The 12703-nt window shown below is 37.7% G+C and overlaps 3 protein-coding genes across 4 annotated transcripts in view; 2 read left to right on the forward strand and 1 right to left on the reverse strand.

Annotated features, from left to right (window-relative positions):
* Positions 1–564: 564 nt before the first annotated feature.
* LOC131301684 (F-box/LRR-repeat protein At2g42730-like) lies at positions 565–5248 on the reverse strand. The gene is made up of 4 exons (XM_058328065.1): positions 5108–5248; positions 1467–2402; positions 1199–1342; positions 565–1104 (listed from the first exon to the last, which is right to left on the reverse strand). The coding sequence occupies exons 2-4, from the start codon at positions 1689–1691 to the stop codon at positions 949–951; spliced, it is 525 nt and encodes a 174-aa protein (XP_058184048.1). The 5' UTR covers positions 1692–2402; positions 5108–5248; the 3' UTR covers positions 565–948.
* Positions 5249–5755: 507 nt separating this feature from the next.
* Positions 5756–9309, forward strand: LOC131300607 (uncharacterized). The gene is made up of 3 exons (XM_058326534.1): positions 5756–5982; positions 6662–6802; positions 7776–9309. The coding sequence occupies exons 1-3, from the start codon at positions 5872–5874 to the stop codon at positions 7887–7889; spliced, it is 366 nt and encodes a 121-aa protein (XP_058182517.1). The 5' UTR covers positions 5756–5871; the 3' UTR covers positions 7890–9309.
* A 1518-nt stretch (positions 9310–10827) lies between these two features.
* The window catches only part of LOC131300606 (cyclic nucleotide-gated ion channel 1-like), an 8504-nt gene continuing 6628 nt past the window's right edge, over positions 10828–12703 (forward strand). Inside the window, exons 1-2 of one of the 2 annotated variants that reach the window (XM_058326532.1) lie at positions 10828–11088; positions 12469–12703. The exon at positions 12469–12703 is cut by the window's right edge and continues 53 nt beyond it. The gene's annotated coding sequence lies outside the window, so the exon portion shown is untranslated. The remainder of the gene's footprint in view (positions 11089–12468) is intronic. The other variant, XM_058326533.1, reaches the window with a different exon arrangement.

Below are 12703 nucleotides of genomic sequence, written 5' to 3' on the forward strand. Positions count from 1 at the left end.
CAGCTAACAGAATTTGAGTCCCACTGCTTTGAAGACGATAAACTTTTGCTTCCCCTTTTAGTTTTAGGTGACCAAGTTCAGTTATGCAACTTATGAAACCACTGACTGAAAATGATCTGCAATAAATGGGGAAGAAGTCAGGCGAAAGTTGTTTCTACATCTCCCAGAAGTTTAACCTTTACAAGAAGCTAAGAACAAGAGTAGATTAGATTTCTTACCTTCTAAAAAACAAAAAAAAGTGGACAGCCACAAAAGGTCTCCATGCAAGGTACTGTTTGGTAGGACCGAATTTTGGCAAATTTAGTGAAAAAACAGGTAGTGCCAGAAGGACACTGCGTCCATGAGAACTACTCACAAACGACTCAAATCCAAAGTAGAAGCGTGCAGAGCCCAAGTAACATAGAATGCCAGCAACCTATAAAAAATAACTAAGTGATTGACATTCCATCAAAGCTTCCTAAGCCGTGTTCTGAAATATGGTACTGATATATGCTTTTTTATCTCGTATTGCTGTAGCGAAAAGGAAAGTACGAAAACATATAAACAAGTCAGTCTGAAGACTGAAAATCACTGCACGGCACACTAAGTAATTCCACAGGCTTCAAACCAAGTCTGGAAGATCAACATTTCAAAATCAAGGTGGTGGTTGTTTGAAAACATATTGCAGTCCAGCAAAAACAAACTATACATACTAAAGTCAGATTTCGAAAGAACCAACAATCTGCGACACGAACAGGAGTCCAAGAGAGAAACAAAATGTCAGCTGCTGCTGCTGCTGATTGGTACTAGATAAGGAATAAAAAGTCTGAAATTACAGTTAGTTGAGCCCCTGGGATAATTTTCCAATTCATCTTTAAAGCTGAAGGAATTATCACCACCAAACAAGTAGTGACCAAATTGTCACCTTCTCCAATACCATTCCATTCTTCAACAAGTATTTCACCAGGTTCAGCTCTTCATCTTCATCGCCACAAAAATGTGGATTTCGATTTTCTTGAGGCTAAGAAGTAAACATTCGGGCACTTGTTCTGGTGGGCTCCAGCAGTAATCAAAAAATATGTCCCTGTTAACGTCATACTCACGTTCCCCGATGACTGTCAATCCCTAATGAAGAAAGAGAAGTTGCACTATTTCAGATAACAGCAAATTAGATCCTTGTAAATTTGTAATATCTATAACATCAGAGAACCCAACTTACCTCTGGAAAAACAAGAGCTTCTAGTTTAGGTGAACTTCGAAGTAAATCCGGCAACAGCACCGGGCCATTCAATGGATCAAAACCTAGCTCTAGATAGACCAAATTACAATATGTAGCCCAATTGGGATCACTGTAGCTGAGACACTGCATAAGTGCGAGGTTATGGTTTATACAAAGAGAAAACCAGAAAAGCTGAACACAGAAAAGTAGAGAGAAGCTCTTATCGAGTCCCATACAGATTAAACTAAATTCTTTCAAGAAGGCTTACCTGCAAGGTATAACCCGTTAACATCAGACGCCAAACATTTGAGATACTTTTAAGTAGCCTGGATGCTCGATTTCCATAGTTTCCTTGTTTTCTCCAATCCCAATCTTCAAAAGATTTATGGATGTTCACACGGGCTTTCGCCACAGAGGGCAGACCACCGACAAAAATGTAATCCGACACAAAATCATAAAAATCAAGATATTCAATATTTGGAGCATTAACCATGATCTTGTATTTAAACCCGCTTCATGATATAATTCCTCCTCATGGATATGAAGACCCAATGTCAACCTCTTCAACGAAGGCACAGAAACATCAAGAGTCCACATATTATCCCATTCTGGTCTCCTTATCTCCAACTCCTCAAGAGCAGGACAGCCCAAGAGGAATTTTCGTATCAACCCATCACCCAAATAAATAAGTGAATTCAGACTGAGGGTCTTGAGATTTGGCAACAAACATAATGCGGAACATTAAAAATGAATTTGCCATTAATCTTCAAAACCGCTAAGGTTTTGCAAGTAAAAAGGCTCCAAGGCAACTCACCAATCTCACGCATAGTCAATTCAAGGTCGAGCTCGCGAACATTACACGTTATGACAGCACAAACCCATGAATAAAAGCGCGAAAAGTCAATTTTTCCTTGGCAAGATAGCTGGAATTTCTGAATATGCAAATTCTCGCGAAGAACAGAATCTGTGTCAAGGAAGGTCATGAAATTGTTCATGTAACCCTCTTGAAATCTGTCAAAGTTCTCTCGATTGCCCATGAAGTTCTTCCATACATGCAACTCAAAGTCAAAATGGGAAACCGAAACCCAAAGGTACTTCCATCTTTTACTGGCAATTCCACTAATATCCGTACCCTCAGAATTTTTCTGAACGTTCATGCCTTGTACTGGCAATCTTGAATCCATGACTCAAAATATTCCTAACACTGCATAAGGAAAATGCAAAGAACGAAGTTCAACTCGAATATCCCAACAACGAAAGAAAACAATTGAGAAAAATATTAGGCCAAATTGAAGCAATTGTCCTGCTTTTCATGTTTTAGCACAGTCAGCGTTATAACTCCAAAATATCGGTCTACATATTTAAACACGGTGCATTACTAGGAGGCAACTGGTCTTGCGCGATATACCATAACTTCAAATAAATATTTGCATTCCTACATTTGCTGGTTCCCCAAAGGCCATGGCATTTTCTTTAGAAAGAATTGAAGAATGCAATACCATCTGTGCTCCTCACAATGGCTAAATCCATTGCTTTTACTCAATCTCATTCTCGTTGCGCTATAATCTTAGTCACTCAAAAGTAAATTAATCTAAGTTACTCAATGGGGGATAATTTCCTAGTTTGTTTAATTTTGCTGGTTTCCAGGCAACCATACAGAGGTAAAGAGAAAAAGAAATTCAAAAGAGTTCCATGCCATTCAAGAATAACGTTGGTTCAGATGGCCTTTGTTGATGAAAAACGAGAATGATCACACACCCCCCAAAAAAACTTTGTACCACATGTTAGGGTAAGGGTTTTAACGTATGCCTAGGTTATCTCTATTACACGATCCCGAGTAAAACTCAACTTCAAAAGCTAGTTATTAAAGTGAGAGTGTCCTCACGATTATATACTTCATCTTACTTTGGTACCCAAACGATGTGGGACTTCACTTCACAATCTTTCAGTGTGGTTTCAAGGTTCAGACCTGCATTGCCAGTATACAGTAAGATAACATCATTCTCGAATCTCTATATATCTACTAGGATTAGCCTGCCAATGATTAATATCTCTTTGTTGCCACATCTCTCCCGACTAGTCCAGGTGAAGTTGGAATGTGTCCCACATCACTTGGACATGCCCCATATAAGGCCCCAATTTTCCTCTTTTTCACACCTGGGTTTTAAGTTGTAGCGTGAGCTGAGTTTTTCAACTTGGTATCAGAGCTTGGTTGGGCCTTTGTTTGGTGGACCGTTGTCCAGTTGCCATGTGTTGTGGCCCAGGAGGATGTGTTGGAATGTGCCCCATATCGCCTAGACATTGCCCCATTTGTGCAGGTTACAAGACCTCAGTTTCCCTCTTCTTAACACCTGGGTTTTAAAGAGTAATGTGAGCTGAGCTTTTCAACTATTCACACTCATTACTAATTTCGTACCAGGCATGCTCGTTTTGCTCGTTTTTACTGTTCAATAGTAACACTTATACTACAATTACTCCGATACAATGGGTGCTGAATGATTACGCTAGAACAAAATTTCACCCTTTCACAAAAACAACAAATTAGAATCTAGTCACGTAAAAAAAAAAACAAATCAAAATATGAAACCACAACAAAGTGAATCAATGAAAATAATTCTACATGGTTTAGTTAACAATGGAAGTAGAAAAATTCTGGATCAGCAAAGTAATGGACATTTGAGAATAAGAATCCACGCCATAAATAGGGCTCAAAATATGGATATGAAAATGATGCTCAGCTGCTTGAAACTACAACTAGGGTAACGAAGAAAAACTGGTACTGAAGAAAACCAGGGTTAGTAAAGAACTGCAAAGGAATAGGATTTTAGGGAAATGCGAAGATATAGTTCGAAGAAGTGGCCGTACCTACGATTACGAGAAGTGATGACGCTGAGTTGCCCGCTTTTGAAAGGAGGAGTTTTTCAGGATCCAGCGTTAATGCCGACCATGGGGCACTAAATGAAAATGGGTTTGGATGGTGGGTCTTTTGGAGGGAAGAGAGGGAGAGGGAGCGGGAGCTTCTCATCCATTAGACCAACTCCTTAGTCTATAGCTTGCCTTAAACTTATCAAACTTGACAGCATTCTTCCTCAACAGAATGCTATACCACATACTTATGACTACATACTTTTACTTAACTCGTAACTGAGAAAAAAAAAAAAGCGAATTTTTTTCCAAGTCCGAGCAGGCGATCAAAGACAAATACTTTCAAGAAATCTTTTCAACAAACTAAGGAATCAGGGTTCCCCTGGGTTTCTGGGTAACTCAAAATGAAGATACAATTCTCTACTGAATGGTTCATACACTACACCACATGAAGGCTTCACCCTACCTCTGTTGTTTTGTATTGTTCACATTAAATATGTAGAGGGAAAACCGGAAGTTCACACAAAAAGGTATCTTATGAAGTCCAAATTGAAAGCAATCATTTCCATTCTAAGAACCTTAATCTTGATCGCAAAAACCAGTGCTCGCAACAGCTCGTACAGTAATACGCTAACACCATGTTCGTCCTGGGATTTTGGGCTTTGGACTTCTCTCTGTGCATGGTTCCCAATAAACCTTCTCTTAATTATTACTCTCATTTCTCTCTCTACCTCTTTTCACTCATTACCCAAAATCCTAAATCCTAAAACGAGCATGTTCAAATGTACTTGACAATTGCCTCAATTAATAGAAGTAGAAAGATCATCAACAGATTAAGGAAAATTCAAGCGACCATAGGAATCTCACATAAACACAATTGTTGTCACACCAGGAATGGAGTTCGGAGCAGTTTCCTTCGTGTTTTTTGTTTCCATTTTTTGCGATATTATTCCCAAGAACAATTAACAAGCTATGCAAAATCGAAATTAGCTTTACTGGTTATCAGAACAGATAGCGTTGAAGGATGGAAGATTAGAAGTTTACCTGCTACTGCAATGGAGCGAGAATCTCCGTCGACGGGGACGTCCCTTCGTCCGTCGGAGTGAATTTATTCTTTTTCTTTGATAACATGGATTTCATACAGTGTGGCCAATTCTATTTTCGCAAAAACGAATTCATTGCGATCCACTTCGATTATGTACCAATCAGATCCCAATTAATATGAACTTCAAAATGGTCAATCTTCTTGGCCATCTCTACGAAATGAACTGTCTCGATCACGAAGATAAACCAGAACGAGCTCGCAATTTTGAACCAACCGCTGCAGTTCCTACTACACTGTTTCAATAGAAACGGGCGACGTCGTTTTATGCTAAATGGGTTCAATCCAGTATACCCAAACCTATTTTCATAACCAAAAATTCACTCTAATCCTCTCAGATTATGTACCAATAATAATCAGATTGATATGATCTTTATCACTCTTTATCTCCTTGACAATATCTACAGAATGAACAGTTTCGATCATAGAGAGAAGCCCCAATGAGATCACAATTTACCAAACATGGTTTTCAAAAGACTTCTCAGATGCAACATGCGAAGTGTTAATGATTACGGGCAACGTCGTTTTTTTAGAAAAGGTCGACTCGAAGTGTAAGCCCAGCCCATCAGCCCAAGGAAACAACTGTTCTCGTCACCACTTCCCGCTGGTGCGGTCTGCAACCTCTCTCTCTCTCAATTACCGGAGCTGTACTCTCCCGACTCCATCGCTAGGAAAGAAGACAAGCCATTTTGATTCAGTTCGGAAAATGGTCGAACGAGATAAAGAGTGGGATTTACACTTCCGGACCCTATCTTCTATGGCCAGAGATTCCAATTTCGCCAGCGATCCTGCTTCCGATCCTTCACTACTCAATTCGGTTTGTTTCCCTCTCCATCTTTCTCTCTCTGCAACCATGTCTTCATATCTGTGCACATTGCTTAGGTTCTGTTCTTCTTAAAGACTTGAACTAATGTTTTTGAATTTTTCTTCGTCTTTTCTCAATTCATATTAATCATCTAATTCTTGCCTTCTTGGATTTGTTGGAATATAAAAAGGTAAAAATTTAGTTTTATCAAAAGCGCAGAAAAAAAAAATTCACGGAGAAAAATTCAAAATAGCTGTCTTTGTGGCGTCAACTTTTTCCCAATTTGCCGAGCAAAAGAAAAAGGGTCTTGCTAATTAGATGCAGCCAAACCAAACCGAGCCTTGTGTCCTAATCAATTGGGGTCGGCTACCTAGTAGGCACAACAGCATAGGATAATATACAAATAATGTCAAACAAGTTTGGATTTCAATACATAGATACTAATACAATTTCACAGATATCAGTACATTTTTTCTCGGATATCGAAGTACGTTTTATATATTATAGGAAGACCAGCATTTTCCAAAATGAAAAAAAGAACTTTTTTGTTTACAAAAGATAAGGCAAACCTACGGGAAGTAAATAATACCGAAAAAATACCAAAACAATAACTAAGGAAGAACATCTCCTAAAAGTTTTGTTTTTTACATTTTTTGTTAACGAATTTTCTTGATTTATCTTGTGTGGTCAGGTGAAGAAGCTTCACGAACTGTGTAAAGCTGAGAATTCTGAAGATTTGATAGCCAGGGTTTATCCGCAGCTAAACAAGATTTTCCAGCGCTCAGTGGCTTCAATTTCTCAGTCTCGAACTTCTAACGGTCTTCTTTTACTGGTATTCATCTTTTTGATACATGCTCCTTGTCAATAGTTTAAATTTACTTTCGGAATTTCATATTGGCAGGGTTTTTTTATATGTCCTAGGTTGTATGTTGCGTTTAGCGTGTTTAACTGAAGTGGTTTAGGTGCTTTTTGCGGATATGGATGGATTTTGGAAGGTTTTTTAATTTTCCAGTGCTTCTGTTCTAGTATTTTGTATTCTTATTATGTGCTTTTTGTTATTGTAAAAACTTGAGAGGTAAAGGAGTGGGGTGAGATTTTGTTGAGTTGCAGCATTGGAAGAGTCTTGTGTACTCTTTGAAGCTCTCTCTATGCTTTTTCTTTTCCTATTGCACTGATTTCATTTTGTATGTTTATGATAATGGCTAAGTTTTTTTTTTGTTAATTAAATGTTTTACTCGGGGAAATACATTTCATGTAAAGCCTTTTATGGCAGAAACTTTGTTATCCTCTTGCTTGCTGAGATCTAATGATTTACAAAAAGAAAAAAGGATCCAATAATCAAGTTGCATTTTTTGTAAACTGATTAAGATGCATTTAAGAAATCAGCGAACAAAACAAAATCAAGTGCACCACTTCCATGAGGTGTGATGTTAGGTAGAAAGAAGTGTCATGTGGTCAAATGATCTGGTATATTTTGGAAAAGGACTTCTAGAAGTTTACTGCGTTAGTCGTTTTACACCTAGTTGATGCAAAAAGTATTGGTCTTGCTTTGTGTAATCCAAACACCGGAAAGTACATAAACATGGGAAAACAACCAGAGTCTCAATGGGATTCGTCTACTTGTTGAATTGTACTTTTAAGGGGCAAGAAACTATGTGCTTTTACCTGTAGACATCGTCTAAATAGTTACTACTCCATTTGTTTCAAATATTGAAGTTTTCTTGGTGCTTGATTTCGCCTTTGTCTTTTAGTTCCCATGTACACTAATGCAGCCTTTTCCTTTATTATTCTGCTTCTTTACTCAGGCTATACTTCAATTTCAATTTTCACTTGATTTTGGAGAGGTCGTTTTGCATGTTGCTGATCCTAGTCTGAGTTCCTTCTTTCGTTCCTGCTTGAGCCGGTATAAAATTGTTTAGTTTCTACTTCTTGAATAATTTATATATGCGGGAAATTATGTTTTCATCTGTCAATGATTGTCTTTTTTGTTTTGATGGATCACATGAACTATTTGGAAATCAAAGTTCTTTACTGTTGTGAGCATAATAGCAAAGAATTACATTTGGAGAGAGTGAAGAATACAAAGCAAGGAATTTTTTCTGTTTAGAAATGTAGGGAGTCCAAGGAGAAAGTTTCAGGTTACTGCCTGGTGTCGCCCATTCTCCAATGACTTAAGAACGTATATAAATGATGAAGGGAACAAATTTACGAAAGCTGTTTTCCTTTTCTTCCTTTTTTGAATTGTTTGGGATAGAAATTGTTTCACAGTTTCCATACCAAACCGTCGTACTCCCCTCCACCACACACACACACACACACAAAAAAAAGAAAAAAAAGAAAGTGAAACATACTCATAACCCTTCCTTTTTGTATGCCTAGTGTTGGCTGAGGTGCGTGAGCACTCCACTTGCGGAAAATCTCATCAACATATTTTGACTTATTTGAGAAGCAAGTGGAGGAGTATCTATAGACCTTAGAAAATTGCCATAGATTGCGATTTTGTCTAATTTCTCAGACTTTTAAAACGATAAAGATGATTTTGTGTTCATGTACATTGCAAAGCACGTCTTGAGTTGAAGGTGAGGTATTTGTGGTACTTAGATGAGCCTGAACGGAGCTTTATCATATTCTTTTCTTTTCTTTTTTCTTTTTTTTTTCGTTTTACATTTTCCAAGGTTCGCACTGACAATATCCTTTTCCCACTCATTTTAGAAGATTTCATAGAGCCAAAGCTTGATAGTTGCTTGTATGAGATGCCTCTTGAATTGCCTATGGCTCAAGATGTTCAAGTGTGTATTACGTTGGTACCTCATCTAGCTACAAAGTTACTAAAAGAGGGGAGAGACTATTTAGAACACCTTGAAGATCCTTTGGGAATGATGTTCACTCGAGAAAGTCTGGGGTATGATCTTGGACATGTGGTGAAGTTGAATTTTCTCTATGCGAAGGTTGATGATTCTTGTAACGTTTTGGAACCAAGTGTAGTCACCTATGTTGAGGAAGTGTTGAGCCTTAAGAGGCATGGCAAATGTGTGATTTCTAGGCACATAAGCAAGGACGCGGTGGATGTACACAAATGGAAACTCGTATTGAAGATGGGTTATTGCATGATCGTGGCATGGATCCAGAAATGCAGCTGCATGCCTACTTTGGAGCTGCATAATAAATATTTCTAAAGTTCTGTGTTTTCCTTGATTTTTAGTTGTTTTGAGTCATTTTGTCCAACTTGAGGACAAGTTGTTTTCTTTAGAGAGGGTGTATGATGCAGTAAGATTTAGGGATATTGTTGTCATTTTAGTGTCTTTAGTGTGTGTAGGGTTTTGAGTCTATAAATAGGTGTCTTGTGCCATCATTAGTTAGCTTTTGATATATTGATAATAGATATTTGAGAGCTTTTGCTCCTTGTATTCTCTTTTAGAGGGATTTATCACTCTCATGAAATCTATCCCTTGATTGGTTTGCGTCACTGAGCTCCATTTCCAGACCTAGTGAGAACAGAGAACCATCGATTAGTGTCTGACCGACCCGTAATGGCTAGGGAGGCGTGTATTGGCCCACCATGCGTGGTTGGACCCAATCGCATGGTAATTTTATGTGATGGGATGTGATGCGCTGGACATAATTTATTTCTCAATATGCAACTCCAAGGTAATGTTTCCAAATCAAACGTCTTTCCACAAGAAGAGGCCTTCCTTTCCCTATTACTAGTCGCGATTAAAGTCGTGGTCGGCTGAAAAACTACTCTAGCAAATAAATTTTCTCGTTTTAGACTTTTAGTCAGTCCACCCTCGTAAACACTTCACCAAACAGTAGAAGAACGTCTTCACAGGACTAGATATGTGCTTTGACCTTCCTTTTTTATTTCACACAAATAGTATTTGGGAATATTACATCTAAATGACATAATTTCTCTCTAAATAAGCCACTTCGCTTATTTTTTTTGTCTTTACTTTAAAAAAAAAGAAGTACATTTATTAGTTTTGCATTAATTTTTTGTGAATTATTGGTTCGTCTCGACGATAAGAATCCAAAAAGTAAAAAATTGCGGTCCAAAGTCGCAAATTTTCGAATAAAGACGAAAAATCAAAGTTCCGGTACTAATCATAGTAGAATAGTATTTAAAAAGAGACTGCCATCACCTCTCATATTTTACTCCCTCGGTGTGATTCGAATAAAATAATTTAATTTGAACAAAGAATTTTACTTGAATAAAGTACTCTATTTATTTACTCCATTAGGTTAGCGATAATTTGGTGTGACCCAGACACACGTTTCTGCTAATATAACTTAATTATTGTCTTAACTTTGAAAAACAGTTGACCTTAATTTCCCTAAACAACATCGCAACTCATCGGAGAGAGACACACACCTTTAGGCTCCGTTCTGAAACCAAAAAAAAAAGTTCTTATTCTTTAAAAAGACAATTTCAAACTCAAAAATTATAAGTTTATTGAAATCTAAAAATATGCAATATGGATCTTGGTTGGAAGATCTTGATGAGATCTTTTATACGATGCAAAAAAAATTGAAAAATTATTTTTATTTACTTTATTTTTTAATTTAAAAATATTAAATAAACTGCTTATTTTTTTAAAATTTTTTTGAAACGGAGCCTTAGGTCATATAATCTTTTCAAATACATTGCACTTTCAATTTTAATTCACGCATTACTCTTGCGTTTTCAATTCATGTACTCCTGAATTTCAATAAGTTGTGTTTTAAAGACGTTTTTACTTTCACATGCACGATCGCCCGGTTCGCTGGGCAAATCAGGACGCACCTATTTGAAGTGTTACCGTGATCAGGGACCCACAACCCAAAGAATATCTTGTCTCATGCCTTGACTCCACTCAGACCCGTGTGTTTCTCTCTCTAACTAACTTCTCCTCTCTCTCTCTCTCTCTCTCTGTGAAAATCAAAGCTTTATCCCCAAAATCTCAGAGTAGAAAGAATCAAAAAGAGAAGTCAGTCGCTGCCCTAGAAGTCTCCACGAACCTTCCCCCTCCATAGCTTCCCTCCCACTACCACCCCCTCGCTTTGAATGCTCCCTTCACTTCTCTCTCTCTCTCTCTCTCACGCTCAAAGAAATCACAGACTTGAAACTTCAACAAAGTTTTGGTATGTTCAATGTTCACGATTACCCCCCTGTCATCAGTCTCTTGCTTTATGCTTGAGAGGAGTTATTTTAGTCGTAATAATGCGTAGATTCAGTAGTAGCGTAATTACGTTTTAATTTTGCTTTTCGCTGTGCAAAGTATGGACGTTCTGGTTACACTTACATTGGAGGTAAAGTGAATTTTCATTTACATTACTTCTTGTTTGATTAGAGATGCACGTCGATGATTGATAGGTTTTTGTAAGTTTTGTACTTTACTGTTTAAAAGTGAAATTTTTTCGGTTCTGACGTGTGTTTGTTTCCGTTTTCAAGAACTTTGTTTTAGAGACTCGGGAAATTTGTTGAAATTCAGTTACGTGGTTATTTTCTGTAAATTGTGCTGTTTGGTTGGTCTGGTATATGTTTGTGTTTGTGTGGTGAATCAAACCGATAAGAAAAGTGTATTATTAGAATACGTTTTATTGGGTTTGTTGGACGGTTGAAAGGGAGCTTGGAGAATAGAGCAATAACATCTTTACGATCGTATTTTATATTTCTGTTAGTTAACCAGTGGGCACTGAAGTTGAAAGGATTTGGTAACACACAAATTTTTTTTTCCGTAAACTGGAATATTTGGGCAATACATGTACATGTAATTATTTTTCAATCCAATCTGCTTTCTAGGAGTCTCCTTGATGTAACTTTATCTGCTTGTCATGTTTTACCAGTGTAGTTGCGTATGTTGGGTCGGGGGATTTACTCCTAAATCTCTTCATATCTTTCATGACCGCGTGGCTATGAAGCACCTACACTCCTATAAATCTCCGTATCCGTGTCTAACATGCCGGGACATGGCAAAAATTACATTTTTCAGGAGGACACGGCAGGGACATGTATGGGGACATGACTGGGATTAAATATGCAATTTTTCAGGGGGACATGGGAGGGACACGCATGGGGACACGACTGGGGTTAAATATGCATTTTTAAAAATTTGGGGGTAAATGTGTATTACTTCAAAAAATTGGGTTAAAAGTGTAGTATGATGCTTGTTTATCCATATTGATGCTTCATGGTTCTACATGTACCTATGTTTCCACTGGTTTACAATAATTTTTTTAAGTTGACCTATTTAGTTTTGTTGTGTCCCCAGCCGTGTCCGTGTCCACATTTTTTTAGAAGACCGGTGTCCATATCCATGCTACGTAGCCGCATGGTGTTCTATTTAATTAACCTGCTGTGTTGAAGTTTGTTTTTTGAAGTAGCACAGAACTGTTATGCAGAGACGTTTAACAATATCCTTAGGAGCGAAGATAATGTTATTGTCCAGTTGTCTTTCAAGTGGTTATGAGCTTTTTCCTTATGTATAAGGTGCTTATACTCCAACTCCATGAGATGGGCAGGTTGAACTGCATTTGTGAAGAATGGGGATGATCTGATAACTACCTTTTGTCATGATATCTCCAGGGTGCAATGTTCGGCAGTCTGTGGATGATCTATGAAAGCAGAATGCTCTCTTGCCTTGATCTTTAGTTGAATTTTGACTTTCAGTAATCCGATTAGTATCTCAAGTGGCAGTTTAGTGTATGAACTTCCCAGTTTTGAGGAGGAACTCAGAGGTTGATCATCTATTTTGCA

The sequence above is a fragment of the Rhododendron vialii genome, chromosome 9a (genome assembly GCF_030253575.1).
Source record: "Rhododendron vialii isolate Sample 1 chromosome 9a, ASM3025357v1".
Taxonomy (NCBI): Eukaryota; Viridiplantae; Streptophyta; class Magnoliopsida; order Ericales; family Ericaceae; genus Rhododendron; species Rhododendron vialii.

What these genes read in the sequence shown, in the direction of transcription:
- LOC131301684 (XM_058328065.1), bottom strand. Translation starts at nt 1,691, where the DNA reads ATGGTTAATGCTCCAAATATTGAATATCTTGATTTTTATGATTTTGTG. An exon ending in TAACGGGTTATACCTTGCAG is followed by an intron (nt 1,343 to 1,466) that starts GTAAGCCTTCTT and finishes GCACTTATGCAG; the next exon opens with TGTCTCAGCTACAGTGATCC. An exon ending in AAGCTCTTGTTTTTCCAGAG is followed by an intron (nt 1,105 to 1,198) that starts GTAAGTTGGGTT and finishes TTTCTTCATTAG; the next exon opens with GGATTGACAGTCATCGGGGA.
- LOC131300607 (XM_058326534.1), top strand. Translation starts at nt 5,872, where the DNA reads ATGGTCGAACGAGATAAAGAGTGGGATTTACACTTCCGGACCCTATCT. An exon ending in ATCCTTCACTACTCAATTCG is followed by an intron (nt 5,983 to 6,661) that starts GTTTGTTTCCCT and finishes TTGTGTGGTCAG; the next exon opens with GTGAAGAAGCTTCACGAACT. An exon ending in CTAACGGTCTTCTTTTACTG is followed by an intron (nt 6,803 to 7,775) that starts GTATTCATCTTT and finishes TTCTTTACTCAG; the next exon opens with GCTATACTTCAATTTCAATT.